Source organism: Tupaia chinensis, unplaced genomic scaffold (assembly GCF_000334495.1).
Source record: "Tupaia chinensis unplaced genomic scaffold, TupChi_1.0 Scaffold000117_2, whole genome shotgun sequence".
Taxonomy (NCBI): domain Eukaryota; kingdom Metazoa; phylum Chordata; class Mammalia; order Scandentia; family Tupaiidae; genus Tupaia; species Tupaia belangeri.
In genome coordinates this window covers 613,055-627,405 of record NW_006159583.1, presented here as the reverse complement: position 1 = coordinate 627,405, position 14,351 = coordinate 613,055, and the positions used below count along the sequence as shown (strand labels likewise).

General features: G+C 37.2%; 1 protein-coding gene across 5 annotated transcripts in view; it reads left to right on the top strand.

Moving 5' to 3' along the window:
• PTPRK (protein tyrosine phosphatase receptor type K) overlaps positions 1-10,931 on the top strand; it is a 665,572-nt gene extending 654,641 nt beyond the window's left edge. For all 5 annotated transcript variants that reach the window (XM_006144267.3, XM_006144266.3, XM_006144265.3 and 2 more), the window contains 5 exons: positions 2,315-2,446; positions 2,586-2,711; positions 5,482-5,645; positions 6,584-6,719; positions 9,448-10,931. In XM_006144267.3, coding sequence (XP_006144329.1) covers positions 2,315-2,446; positions 2,586-2,711; positions 5,482-5,645; positions 6,584-6,719; positions 9,448-9,501 — 612 coding nt within the window. In that variant the 3' untranslated portion in view covers positions 9,502-10,931. The remainder of the gene's footprint in view (positions 1-2,314; positions 2,447-2,585; positions 2,712-5,481; positions 5,646-6,583; positions 6,720-9,447) is intronic.
• Positions 10,932-14,351: the final 3,420 nt, after the last annotated feature.

Below are 14,351 nucleotides of genomic sequence, written 5' to 3'. Positions count from 1 at the left end.
CTTGTAAATTAGTACCCTGGTAGTAGAGACTTCGAACAAGTCGCATTCTCCTCCTGCGAGTAGTCTTAGCCAGCTACTTTGCTCTTGTGCTACAGTGTAGACTAGTGTCAAGGCAAGCTCAAATGGAAATCTCCCATCTGTGCTATAACCAGTCTTGCCTGGTCATTAATCACTTCCATTGAACACATTGGGTCCTAATTATATTGTTTCTAACCATGTTAATTGTCTGGAAAGACAAGTGTACTGAATACAGAGAAAACACAGCAGACTTTTCCATTTCAAATCTAGAACTGGAATGGAAAAGTGTGTGTTGTGTGTAAGAGAAAATAATGTTGGAGAAAGTATTGATACTGTTTTTGTGTTGTTTTCATCTTTGGCATCTCTGTCAAATTTTTCTGTTTCTAGGTTATCTCCTTTTTGTTGTGTTGACTGAACCTTTTATTATACTTGTTTCTATTCTTTGCCTAACCCCCTGGGATTCAAGAAAGATAGATTTCATCATTGAAGCTGCTCTATAGTATAGTAAGTGTATTGAGCTTTCAAAGAAGTAGTTCGGTTTGGTTTATAAGAACAAGTCTCATCGTTCAACATTCTTCTCACTACCTTCACCTCCTGTCATCATGATGACACATTTTTGCCAAATCTGTAAAGAATATGGAGATAAGGTCAAGGATTCTTTAATTGCAAAGTCTTACATGTGCTCTCCTGAATTTAGAAAGAAAGAAATCTTTAGTCTTCTCCCTTATCATCTCTTCCTCCTGTATTTTCTGTCTTAGTGACTCAAAAAATTAGTAAATAGCTGTCAGCCTGCATTAACTTACTTTCCCATGGAGCATTTAATTGAAAGAAAAACTTATTTCTTTTTTTCTGATCCTTTCTTATGAGTCTACATACATTCCTTAGGGTGTTCTAACTCCACCTTCAGGAATAACCTTGTAAGGCCTTGAAGACATTTACAAGTAACCACATTAATTACTGGCTATTCAGATTATCCTGCAGTCTTGCATAGAGTGGAATGGCGTGGGTGGCAGCATTTCCCAGGTGGTGGTACTGTCAATGAAGTCCAAAGATCAGTTGCTACACTAATGTTAAGATATTAGAAGGACTCAAAAAGGAGTATGGAACAAATGAGTTAGGTCATAATTTTTGTCAGTATTAGAGAAATATATTCCAAACAACTGTTTAGTTGTTTTTGTTGTGGTGGTAGTGGTGTTTGACAAATAATTACTTTAGATTATTACATGGAAATACTATTTCTATTTTAATGTAGATAATCTATCTGCAGAATAAGAGATTCCTAGGACAGATAAACATTACTTTATTATTCCTTCCTCTGGTTGAGATAATGTATCTTGTCATAATCAAAAGGCATGTGATAAACAAGGAGCCATCACCCCTTTATATGGAGTCAGAAAGTTCATGATCTTCCTCTTTGGCACTTGAAAATGTTCAGTGATTGAAACTCCCCTTCTGACCATTGATTTACATTAAAAATGCCTAGGAAACCATGGGAAGTGGGTAAGCTACAAGATATATAAAATGTACTATAATCGGGAACCAGCAGTTAGCGTAATGGCTATGTCGCTGGACTCCCACGTAGTCGACCGCGGTTCGCGTCCTGGACCAGGTGGCTTAAAACTCACACCAGCCGCGTGTGCATGCATGCCCAAGATCTCGAGAAGAGAATGGAGGAGAAGGGATTGCAGCGTGACCATCCCCCCTGGGGGGTGATTTCTCGCTTTCTGTCTCTATGTCTCTGTCTGTCTGGTGAGCGCACGCGCCCTATAGCGAAAAACCTCTCCCAAAAAAAAAAAAGAAAGAAAGAAAGAAAGAAAATGTACTATAATATCTCTCTGTGCAATGTAAAAGCACATGAATAGGAAGTATTTGTGAGCTTCTTTATTGGAGAAACAGATGGTTATGTACACACACTGATTGACAGATACACCAGGGATTTTGAAATCACTTCATTACCCTAACAGGTATCTCAAAGAGGATCTTAGCCTCGAGATATTCCTTAGTTTCTTCCTTTGTATTTGTTTGTTATATACTTTTCTCAATGAAGTAAAAATTTTATTCCTAACTTGAATTCCTTTGGGAACACCAATGTCTTCCCACCACATTAGCCTATTGCTAGTTCCACTACATTCCAATGAACCAGATCTGTTATTTCACATCTTAAGCTGTCTTGCCCCATCCCTGTGTGAAGCTAGTGCATCTTACTGGTCCTACAATAGTGTGGGTTGAATCTGTTTGTAAACTGATCATGCATTTTAAGTACTTACACTTCTCCATCTATCTTGTTTCTTCACAGAGCTACAGACAACCAGCTGCGTTCATTGTCACACAGTACCCTCTGCCAAACACTGTGAAAGACTTCTGGAGATTGGTGTATGATTATGGCTGTACCTCCATTGTGATGTTAAATGAAGTCGACTTGTCCCAGGTTAATGGCTATGGGTTGCTTTCATGTACTTGAACACAACTTAATACAGTTGTAATAAAATGCAAAGATCTCCTTTATAATGCCCGTTTTAGGGAAAATATACTAATTTTCTTTTTCTTTCAAAACATTCATCATCTAGGGCTGCCCTCAGTACTGGCCAGAAGAAGGGATGCTACGATACGGCCCTATACAAGTGGAATGTATGTCTTGTTCAATGGACTGTGACGTGATCAACCGGATTTTTAGGATATGCAATCTAACAAGAGTGAGTCATTGTTTAATCTTTCTACCTGAGCTGATCTATGTTACGCCTATCATAACATGATGTGTTGTGATCCCATTCAGACAACAGGGAGAGTGGGATTAATAAGCACTACATAATCATTCCCAAAGCTGGTAATCAGTTTATACCTTAGTACTACAATAAAATTGCATCTCAAACATAGGAAAGCAGAAATGCAGAAAGTAGGTTTTGTGGTCACTTATTATACTAACATATTCCATCTGCAAATCTAAATTCTAATACACCAACTCATTGAGTTTGATTGTCTGGGCTTGGCATCTGAGCATATGTAGATTTATCTCAAGGATGACTGTGTGTGTTATTGCTATTGACATCCAGACCAGAAAAGGCATACAGTTGGAAAATAAGAAAATCATAATGTCTAGGAAACTTCACCTGAGGAAGCAGGGATTTGTCAGATCAGCTATTATAAAAGGGTTCCTTGTCACTATCCTGAGTCCTATGTGCAAGAGAAAAGCTCAAACCTAAAGGAAATATAGAACACAGCCGTCACTGATTCTGCTGCTCCCTGCAGTATTATCTTCCTAACTGTCTCAACTTCTCACTCTGCCAGGATCCGAATGTTGAACCAGTTCTGCTACCACTGTGCCTTTTCCCAGCTAGAACAGCTCCTCTGTCCCTCATTCTGTCCTCAACTTTTCATGGGCTTTGCACTAAATGACAAGTTTGGAGGACTTTCCTTTTAAAAAAAAAAGTATTAATAAAAAAATGTTAAGACCGTGTAATTAAATAGCAAGCAGAATTCGAAAAGAAAGCATTAGCAACTTCAATGGAGTTACTCGATTTTTAAAGGGAAAGATTGGTCTTTATTTTTAAAAAGCCCCAGCTCTGTGTATGTGGATTATTTTAAGTGCATGATTAGGATTGTCGTATTTTAATGTTACTCATATCAAACTGGCTATATGTGAGTCTGGTTAATAAGTCTATATGCATATAATTATGAGCAGGCAATAAAATCATATCCAATTCTATTGCTCATTTCAGTGGAGAAAAAAAGGATAACTTCAATCATGTCATAATATGCATGCATATCTTAGATGTTAATTTAAATGAAATCTCATTATGTCTGCACATCTGTTATGTTATGGTTCTAGTAATATTTTTGCTGAGAAACTGTAGCTGCTGAATTAAGAAAGTAAGATTTGCCTGTTAGCAGAGCTGTTTATATGAAAAATATTCTAGGAATAGGAATTGAAATCTATGTTAAAATTTTTTGCCAGCATGTTTGTTAATTTAACTTCCTCCATATATGGTGTTCTGGTCCTTATTAGTACATAATTGTTTTTTCCGGTTTCCAGTCTCATTAGTTAGTGTCATCCCATCATCAAATATTTAGTATGTACCAAGTTAGATGTTATACGAGGTAGGACCTATGACCCAACAGATTCATGAGAGCTTGTCAAATGAACCTCACATCTGACACCTGATGATATGGCATACTTACATAGTGCATATTCTCCCTTGTATTTTCATCTGAAGATTTTAAGATTTTGATTCATTCTTTCAATTCTACTATTTGGAAAATATTATGTAAAGTTCCAGTGATACAGAGTTAAGGAAAAAAAGAGATAGATGTTCTGGGCCTTTAAAAATTTAACATTTTTTCGGGACCAGCAGGTAGCATGGTGGTTAAGGCACTTGTCTCACACATGGTTGACCACAATTCAAGTCCTGGACATGGTGGCTTGCTTTCTCACTCTAACTCCCCTGTCTCCCGGTTAAATTGAAGAATAAAAATAATTAATAAAATTAAATAAGTCTTCTAAAAATTACTTTTTTCAGAGATTAAAAGCATCAAATGATTATATCATTTATTTACTAAAAATTGATACATATTTATAGAGAAGAAGTACAGAAATATGGGTAGTCAGATGAAGCTGGTAGATCAAAGAAAACTCTCTGAGATATTTAACTCAAAATTCAAAGAATCAGTAACAGTTGTTGGATGGTGAGGTAACCAGCCATTCTAGTATGCTCAGAACACACAAGTTTCAGCGCTAAAACCAGACAAATCCCAGACAAACCTGGTAAAAATTAATCATTTTGTTTGGAATTGAGAGGGGCAAGCAAAAATGAAGTACTCGAGGTTAACAGCGACAGGATGTATAAAGTCCTCAAGAAAAAAAAAAAAAAGATAAAGTGACTGAAAGAAGGCAAGAATGTTTTGAAATCGAACTGTGTTAGAATAAAAGGAAGACTGGAGAAGAACAGGGAGCGAGATCACGTGAAGATTCAAGTCAGGTCATAGCAGTGATTCAGATTTTCGGCTAAGATCGAGTGGAAGCCATTAAAGTAGGGGAATAACAGAATTGTATTTGCATTCCACAAGCATTATTATGCCTGTGGCAATACTGAATTGGAAAAAGATCAAAGTTTATTCAGGGGGATCAACTGGGAGGTAATTATAACTTCTGATTGGGAGTTATCACAAATAGAGCCCTGTCAGTGGTAATAAAGAGAAGAGGATGAGCTCAAGAATTCCTTGGAGGTATAATCGTAGAGACTGACGACTCGAGACGCGGGAGAAGCAGGTAGAAAGGCTGATTCTCATGTTTCCTGCTGCTGTCACTTCAAATGTTTCTGCACTAGTGTGTACATATTTAGAACTGATGATCAGGTTGACACAATTCAGTGTGAGTGTCATCCTTACTGTAAATTGCATGTACCTTTTACTTTTTAGTAAAAATTCTAGTCCCCACTTATTTACGTAAAAATGCTTTTCCCTCTACAGCCACAGGAAGGTTATTTGATGGTGCAGCAGTTTCAGTATCTCGGATGGGCTTCTCACCGAGAGGTTCCTGGCTCCAAACGGTCATTTCTGAAACTGATACTGCAGGTGGAAAAATGGCAGGAGGAGTGCGAGGAAGGCGAAGGCCGGACCATTATCCACTGCCTGTGAGTAGGGTTGTTCTGGCCTGCAGGGGAACCTGGTACTCGTCTCCTCAGTAACCTGTGTATTTTCTGTGTTAAAGAGTTCCTAACTCACATCTTATAACCCCCTGTAGATAGTACTTTAAAACAATTTTTGTGTCTCATGATTCTCTAATTAACTACTAACTTTAATGTTTATCTTCTAAATACGGATCACAGTATAGTTGTTTGATGATTTAAATTCATTTGAACATGACTTCGAACAACTTCTCTGATTTACGCAGGGTACAAATGTATAAAATCTCAAGGTATGTAGGTGGCAGGAATCTATGATTATAATATATCCTCGAGAAAGCTACTAAACGGGGCCAGCAGGTGGCATGTTGGTTAAGGCACTGGACTCTCAAATGACTGACACGTTTTGAGTTCCAGACCTGGTGGCTTTGAAAATCACACTGGGCATGTGTGTATGCATGGCCAAAATCCCAGGAGGAGAATGGAAAAGGGATTGCCGTGTGGCCATCACCCTGGAGAAGTGATTTCTCACCTTCCCTCTCACTGCCACTGTCTCTCTCTCTCTCTTTCTCTAGCAAGTGCATATGCCCTATGGCAAAAACCTTTAAAAATTAAAAAAAAAAAAAAAAAAGCCAGTGAGCTAATCTCATCCTCAAGTTTCCTCTTCGCCCTGTTCACATACATACATGGGTATGAAGCAAAATTATCAGATAAGTAGAAATGAAAAAGACAGTATTTTTCCCCCAAAACATATATGAAAGGTCTTCAAAAAGTTGAAAAATGGAATTAAAGTACACATTTATGATGATATAAAACATTTGTGAAATCCATGCCTAATTCTTCATAAAAGACATTTTCTGTGACCTTTTTGAAGACCCTACATAGGATGGTGTGAACTATCATCATCCAAAGCTACTATGTAAAATTCCTCTGCTTTCTGTTTTCAGGAATGGCGGTGGACGAAGTGGCATGTTCTGTGCCATAGGCATTGTTGTTGAAATGGTGAAACGGCAAAATGTTGTTGATGTTTTCCATGCCGTAAAGACACTAAGGAACAGCAAGCCAAACATGGTGGAAGCCCCGGTGAGTCACAGAATCTTAGACTTAGAGGGGTTAGGGATTGGTTAGTCATATCCCTACCTATTGACTTAACTTTATACACATGTAAGGAATACCATATGAAAGTGAGTCGTTAAGGGGAATTTCCTCGGTCACTGATGCTGCTGAATACACCCCTCTACACACAGCAACTTAAAACACATTATGTAAGCTGCTCATAATGAAGAAAATTTTCTTTCCATTTAGAAAATTTGCAAGACATTTTCCTATAATGATAATTATTTGTTGCAATAAGCTTTGGCAAATGGTTTAATAGTAAGAATAAATTCTGCTCTCCATGCCATAGTCTCACTTCCTTTGATTTCTTAAAGCATACCCATTTATCTGGTAAAGCATTCACCTGAGGGAAATATCCATAGGTTACATTAGTTGCTTAAACACCCAATGTTTTTAAAGGGAAACTAAAATATGGTTAGTCATTATCCATCATTCTTCAGGTTTTGGATCAAATTGTAAATTGTTGAGCTACATCATTGACATTTCTCAGCCCTTATCTGCTATGGGGCACAGTTCTTGTTATGCCACTAGAATTTCCCAGGGCTCATAAAATCAGAATACAACGTACAAAATAAGACGTTGAGTTATGTGTGTGTGAGGGTTCACCTGGGTGAAGCTGTGTGTGGAGTCAGAAAGGAAGTTAAACTTCTCTAACACATTTTATTTCTAAAGAGAGATGTCTGTGGGTTGCGCATATGTGCATGGTGGGATCAGGTTAGGAGCACCTGTGTAGTCAGTGCTCGCAGAAAAGTAAACCAGAAAACCAGAGCATTATTGTTGCTTGCCCTACATTTATCAAGATGATCAGATAACTAAAATGAGCAATTCAGTCAACCTCTGAAGTATTTTCACCACTTCCTGCTCATGGATTGCTCACACAAGAGGTGCATTGCTTCCTGAGACAAAAATCTGAAGGCTTAGGTTTATATTGTTTCACTTTTAGGAGTGGTAGCAAGCTTCTGCCTTTCTTACTAGCCCTCCGCAGCCTCCTGTAGTCTCCCTCAGCCGTCTAAGTTATCTCAGGTGTCTGGACAAGGTGTTAGTCTTGGCTGGAGTCCTGGAAATGGAGAAAGGGAATAGTTTATAAGGAATTTTTGAGGCGGAACTCTCCAATCTTCTTACAAAATGAACGAGTCGTGATTATGTCCTTACACTCTTGGCAGTTTGAAGATTTCCTAATGTAAACTCTGCCTCCGTTTCTCAGATCGTCAGTGGGATCACACCTGGATTTGGAATTCAACTTTTACCTCTGAATTTAACTCCGATTAAGCCTTTCTTTTAAAGAAAAATTTTGTGGTTAAATTTTGCCATTCTAGAAACTTCTAAAGAATTACTACTGTCTTTTACATTTTTGACTAAAAACCCCATTTAATCCAGGTTAACAATTATTTCAATGTGCCGCAGAGTTATGCTGGCAAGATAAGGAAATTAAGAATGTAAATTAAATTGCTAGATACTGCTTAAAGAGGTATAACTGTTTACAAGCACTTCTTGGTTCTATTAGTACTTTTGCCACAGTGGTGGTTTAATTTAAGGCACACCTACTTAGTAATTGGGGTAGGCATGAGAAAGACCTCATGGGAAAATTTTATTGCCATGGTTTATTGCTGAAGACACCTGGAAGTTATCTTTAGAAATAATATGCATTTTTGATGTTCTCCAGTGCAGTCTGAATTTTACCCACTTTGACTGAATTGAGAAAATGTTAATGAGTTACATATTGTAAGTCATAATTTGTAATACGGTCTCTGAATTTTTCTAGATTGTTAACAATGGCGAGAAGTAAATAGATGCCTTAGAGAAAGGGCAGTTCTAACTCAAATTTTATTATCAATTGAGTGGTTTTAAACATATGAAAACAACAGAAACAAATTTTTAGGTATAAGTTGACAGAAAAAATTTAAGTGTCACTAATCATTCTTGAAATTTGCTTAAACATCTGATGGACCAATAATTAAGAACCTAAAATCATAAAAGAACAATTTAAAATGATGTTTTTTTTCATTTATTTTCTTTTTTTCTCCTAAAGAAGTTATCTGAAATGTGGAGAAAAATATTCATATATGTTCATTGTAGCATTATAAAAGAGAAAAAGTAAAAGAAACCTAACAAACACTCCATATATTAGATTTTATGTGGGGTTAAAAGAAGCACTACATAACACAGAAAAGGACTTAGAACAATGTTAAATAAAAGGAAGCAAAATATGAAATTCTGAAATATGTATAATTATATTTATTTAAGATTATTATTTTAACTATGCATGAAAAAGGACTAAAGTAAACTAAGGTGACATTTTTAACAGTTGCTTCTGAGGCTAGGCGTATAGCTCTTTTTCTTGATTCTTCATATTTTTCTATGCTGGGAAATTGTAATGATCAGTTATTACTATTATAATCAGATAAATTCTGGACATTTGAACACTGGGGAGATTAAACTATCTTTTTAACATCAAGTTCCTTTTTCTTAAATTAAGATCATTAGACTCAAGTGTAAAATATGTGTGCCCAGATACCAATTTTGTATCTAGAAGAAACAATTTTGTAATTTTTGAATAATCAAACTTGGTTGTGAATATTCATTTAGTAGCTTTTATTATTCTCCCACAGGCTTTTTTTTTTTTTTTTTTTTTTTTTTTTCTTACTTGCCAAACTTTTTTTAACTTGCACAACTATCTTGTTTTGCCATCTTTCAGGAGCAGTACCGTTTCTGCTATGACGTAGCTTTGGAGTACCTGGAATCCTCTTAGTTCACCCAGACAGAAACCTGTACATCTGTTGAGCCAGCAGCTGTGTACCTGTTACACCTGTGCAGAAAGATTTTAATGTGGGGGGTGGGAGACTTTTACATTTGAGAGGTAAAAGTATTTTTCTTATGAAGTTGTGTATCTTAATAAAAAAAAAGGAGTTAATTAGTTTCTATTACTGTATTAAAGCATCAACATTTCGTGCCACATAAATTATATTTAATAAGAACCCAATTCAAATGAAAACTTATCAGTGTTTGTACAGTGAATATGCAGCCTTTTCTCTCCTGGTTTCAGTAGAGCAGCCCCTACATGTTGCATGAAATAATACTTTCTATGTGACATTTTTCTCCCTTTTTAAAGAAATGCTGTTGAATCTTCAAAGGAAGAAGAAAAGAAAAGCTGTGCAAATTCATAGTAAAGTCCATTTTTTATATGTTTCAAGTGTAGCAGATCTCTATATAAATATATAAATATATATAACTGGCTTATTTTCTTTTATTGTGCAATGATGGCTGGATCATTTAAAGTTCTTTTTAGACAATAACATAAGCCAAAGACTCAAGTGTAAATATGTCTATATGGAGAAAGCACATTATATTTATTGGTTACTTACATTCCTTTTTTGATGGCTAAAATACTACCACCACACAGTCATTTTTTTTCCCCTGAAGAAAGCTTTTTCCTTAGCTAAAAATCAATTGTAAACGATTTTTGTAGATTATTTTTTGTATGTTTAGTGTAAGTAGAAGATAAACTTTTTATTCATAAACCAGGAAGCAATGTTCTTTATAGTGATTCTTGTGTACATGCTTGTGAATTCAGTTTCTGTTGAAACACTTTGGCAATTGGGTCTTTTAATATAGGACCAAATTAAAACATTTGGCTGAAAATGTATAGTTTTTCACAGTTTCATGAAGTAAATGGGTTGGTGATCACATATGAGAAATGCACACATCAAAAGGCCTTGCTGATGACTCACACAATGTTGAACACAGCCTTTAAGCATCATTTAAAATTTAAAGGAATCAATCTTGCCAGCCTGTGGCCAAGTATTGGTCAAAAAAAAAAAGAAGATGGCAACATGTATGCTTTTATGGTCAAGTTTTAGCAAACTGTAAACTGTCAAGGTGATAAAATGTTTCTTTTGATGTTTACATGCACAAGTGTTGGGTTCTGACCATAGAAAGTGTGAACAAATCAATGCCAGATTCCTGTTTTGTGCATTGTCCTCGGAGTCTCAAGTGACCCCTTCTAAATGTGGTCTTGTTCACATGCTCCATGAGGCTGTAACTTCACATCATCAGCTTGCAGTTTGTTATTGACTAGAGCATCCCAGTGTCCTCTTTCTAGATTGCTGGTTCATGACCTGACATGGTGCTTATAAAAGATTTAATTAAAGTAAGAGTGAAATAAAGTTTTTATAAATACAATTACTGTTTGCACATCATTTTCTCCTTTTAGTTTTCATACCTTCACTTAAAAATAAATAGCCTGTTCCCCTGTTCATTGATAAATTAAGCCACAATCATTGTGTTAAAAGCAAAACTAGGAGGACAGATGGAGATACAGAGGTAACACAAAACTCTGCAAGTCTGACGCACGTGGGCATGCAGAAAGGTTCTGTGTTTATGTCTGGAGACCTCCCTCTACATACCCAGAATCCTGGGTGGGCTAGTGTGGGGCTGTAAATCATGAAGTCATGGCCCTGTTGGGGATGCCTGTCTCCTTCTGGAACTGTCTCTCATTCATGGAAGAAAGAACACAAAAACAAAGTCCAAGCTCTAGTTCCATGCATTTGTATTCTCTAAATTGAACACTGACCATCCAGGTGAGTGGAGTAGAAAAAGACCAGAGGCTCTACTTTTTTTTGGTTTGGTTGCTTTTTTGTTTCTATATTTATATGTCGATATCTATGTAATGCACATTTTTAACTGCTTTTTTATTTAAAAAAAATACTTGATAAGTAGTAATTATCATCTCTATTTTATATCTGAGAAAATTGAAACAAATGATTTGTCAACTTTCTGTCTGACCCTGAAATGGCAACTCTCTCTTTTCCCCTAAACACACTCCTCCCTGATGTAACAAAGATGGACCAAGAATTTGGCACTTTATTCACATTGTTCTTCATCCACTGATTTTCTCATAAAGTAGTATAATTATGGGAATTTTCAAACTCTGATTTGCTGTATTATTAGAACATTTGTGACTTTTATTAGTAGGAATACACATAAAGCAGCTTACTCTTTTCCTAGAAAATTATTTAAATTTAAACAGAAGCATTTAACAATAACTTCACAAACTCAACCATGAATTTTTTTTTATCTTTTAATTTTTTTTAGGTTTTTGCCATAGAGCATGGGTGCTCACCAGAGAGAGATAGAGAAAAACAGTGCGAAACAGAGGGAAAGTGAGAAATCACTCCCCAAGGGAGATGGCCACACCACACACCACGATTCAGTCTCTACTTTCTTCCTGGGATTTTGGGTACACGCACATGCAGCTCGCATACATTTCAATTTGAAGGATCTAGCATTCTAATCACAGTCAGCCATGTAGGCTTCCAAGGCCGTAACCACTATACCACCTATTGGCTCCACTAACCAAGTTTTTTTTCATTGTTTTTTTTTTTTTTCCCCAGTAATGTTCTTTGTGTTCATCCTATAGACAATCATTCTACCACTCTATACCATCAAAATCACCACAGATGTGGCTGTCCACAAAGCTCAGAAGCCCATGTTGTCTCCAGCATTCCAGCAAAGAACAAAAGTAATCCTCTTTCTCTACAGCAGAAAATATATACATCATGCTAACTTTACTACAGTGGCCATTCATCAGGAGGCAGTGGAAGAGGGGAATTTAAATTGTTTTTCACAGGACTCATATTTGAAACTTCATAACGTATACCCTTGAGGAGCTCCCTGCACAGTCCAGTGTGTGGCCATGTTCCAACCATCCACCTCCCTTCAGACAGATGCCTTGAAAGGGCAATCATGCTTTTCATGGATAAGGGCTTCCTATTCCTGAACCAGTTTTCCCATAAATAACTGTGATGAGGTTGATTTTTTTTTATTTTTTAGGGGTTTTTGCCTTAGGGCACATGTGCTCACCAGAGAGACAGACATAGTGAGAGGGAAAGCAAGAAATCATCTCCAGGGGGGATGGCCATGCCACAATCCCTTCTCCTCCATTCTCCTCTTGGGATGTTGGGTATGCACACATGCTCACCTGGCATGGTTTTTAAGCTACTGAGTCTGGTACTTAAACCACCGGTTGGCCATGTGGGAGTGCAACAATGTAACTGCTATACCATCTGCTGGTCCCTGAGTTGAGTTTTTTAGGGTTTTCATTTATTTGTTTTGAGAGATTTTTGTTACAGGGCACGTGTGCTCACTGGAAAGACAGAGAGAAAGAAAGCAAGAAAGAACCCCTAGGGGCGATGGCCACACCACAATCCCTTCTCCATTCTCCTCTCAAGATTTTGGGCATGCACAAAGTGAGTATGAGTTTAAGCCACCAGGTCCAGGACTTGAGCCACAATTGATTATATGGGAGTCCAGAGACGTAACCATTACACTATCTGCTGGTCCTAAGATTCTTTTTCTATGTATTTGCATTAAGGAAGTGGTGAGAGTCTATGGGCTACAGACAGAAAAATAACTAGAAATCTATGATGATTAACCAAGGGTTTGGGTTTTTTTTTTTTAAAAAGGGTTTTTGCCATAGGGAATGTACACTCATGAAAGGGAGACAGAGATAGTGAGAGGGAATCTGAGAAATCATCCCCATAGGTGGGATGGTCATACCACAATCCCTTCTCCATTCTCCTCTGGGATTTTGGGCACACCTGCACACTTGCCCAGCATGAATTTCTAGCCACCAGGTCTGGCCCTCAATCTGCAATCAGCCATATGGACTCCCATGCCTTAACCACCACGCCACTTGCTGACCCTTTAACCAAGTAATCTTGAAAACATGTTCAACCTCTAGTCTGAGCTTCTTACCTATCCTCCTTCCTAAAAGGTAGTCTTTGGAGTAAGGAAGAGTTTTGGGATACAAGTGCTGTTGCATAGCAACCAAATGATCTCTGACAGTGAGAGATAAAGGAAAAGGAAGATAACTTTTATATGGACATGAAGAGGACGCATGTTTATCTCTACACTAATGTGGTTATTTAATAGACATCTTTCTGAGATCCTTGGGTTCCAGGCATTCATGTAATAAGCTTGGAAGTCTGGCACCAACACCTGCTCTGTCTCACATCTGCTGTTCTCAGAAAATATTATAGATAAAGCAAGAGGTTCCTTGCATCTAGAAAAGCTTCCTAGATACTGGGTCAGCCAATGGCATCATGGTTAAGATGACTGGCTCCCACATAGCCAACTATGAGGTTCAAGTCCCAGACCCAATGGCTTGAAAAACAGTAGGCATATGCAAAAATTCCAAAAAGAGGTAGAAATGGAGAAGAAATTGTAGCATGGCCATCTCTCATGGGGGTGCTTTCTCACTTTCTCCTGCTGCAGTCATGATAATGCATGCACCCTTTGGGGGAAAAAAATCCTCGCTAGACACTAATACTAAAGGGCAGGAGAGCACTGACGATAATTTACTTGAAAAGATAAGATAGTCCGTTAGCTTTGGAAGACCACCTCTGCCTAACTGCATATTTAATTTCTTTGCATTCTGGCAAGCATTATTTCATAACAAAATAGCCAGAAATCAAGATTCTGTTTCATATCCCAGTGTAATGTGTAATTTTATCCTATAAAATATTTCTATAGACCAAAACTCCACAGCCTTCCTAGACTCCGTGTTTCAGTAAACACCCCTATTTAACAGGATCAATATAC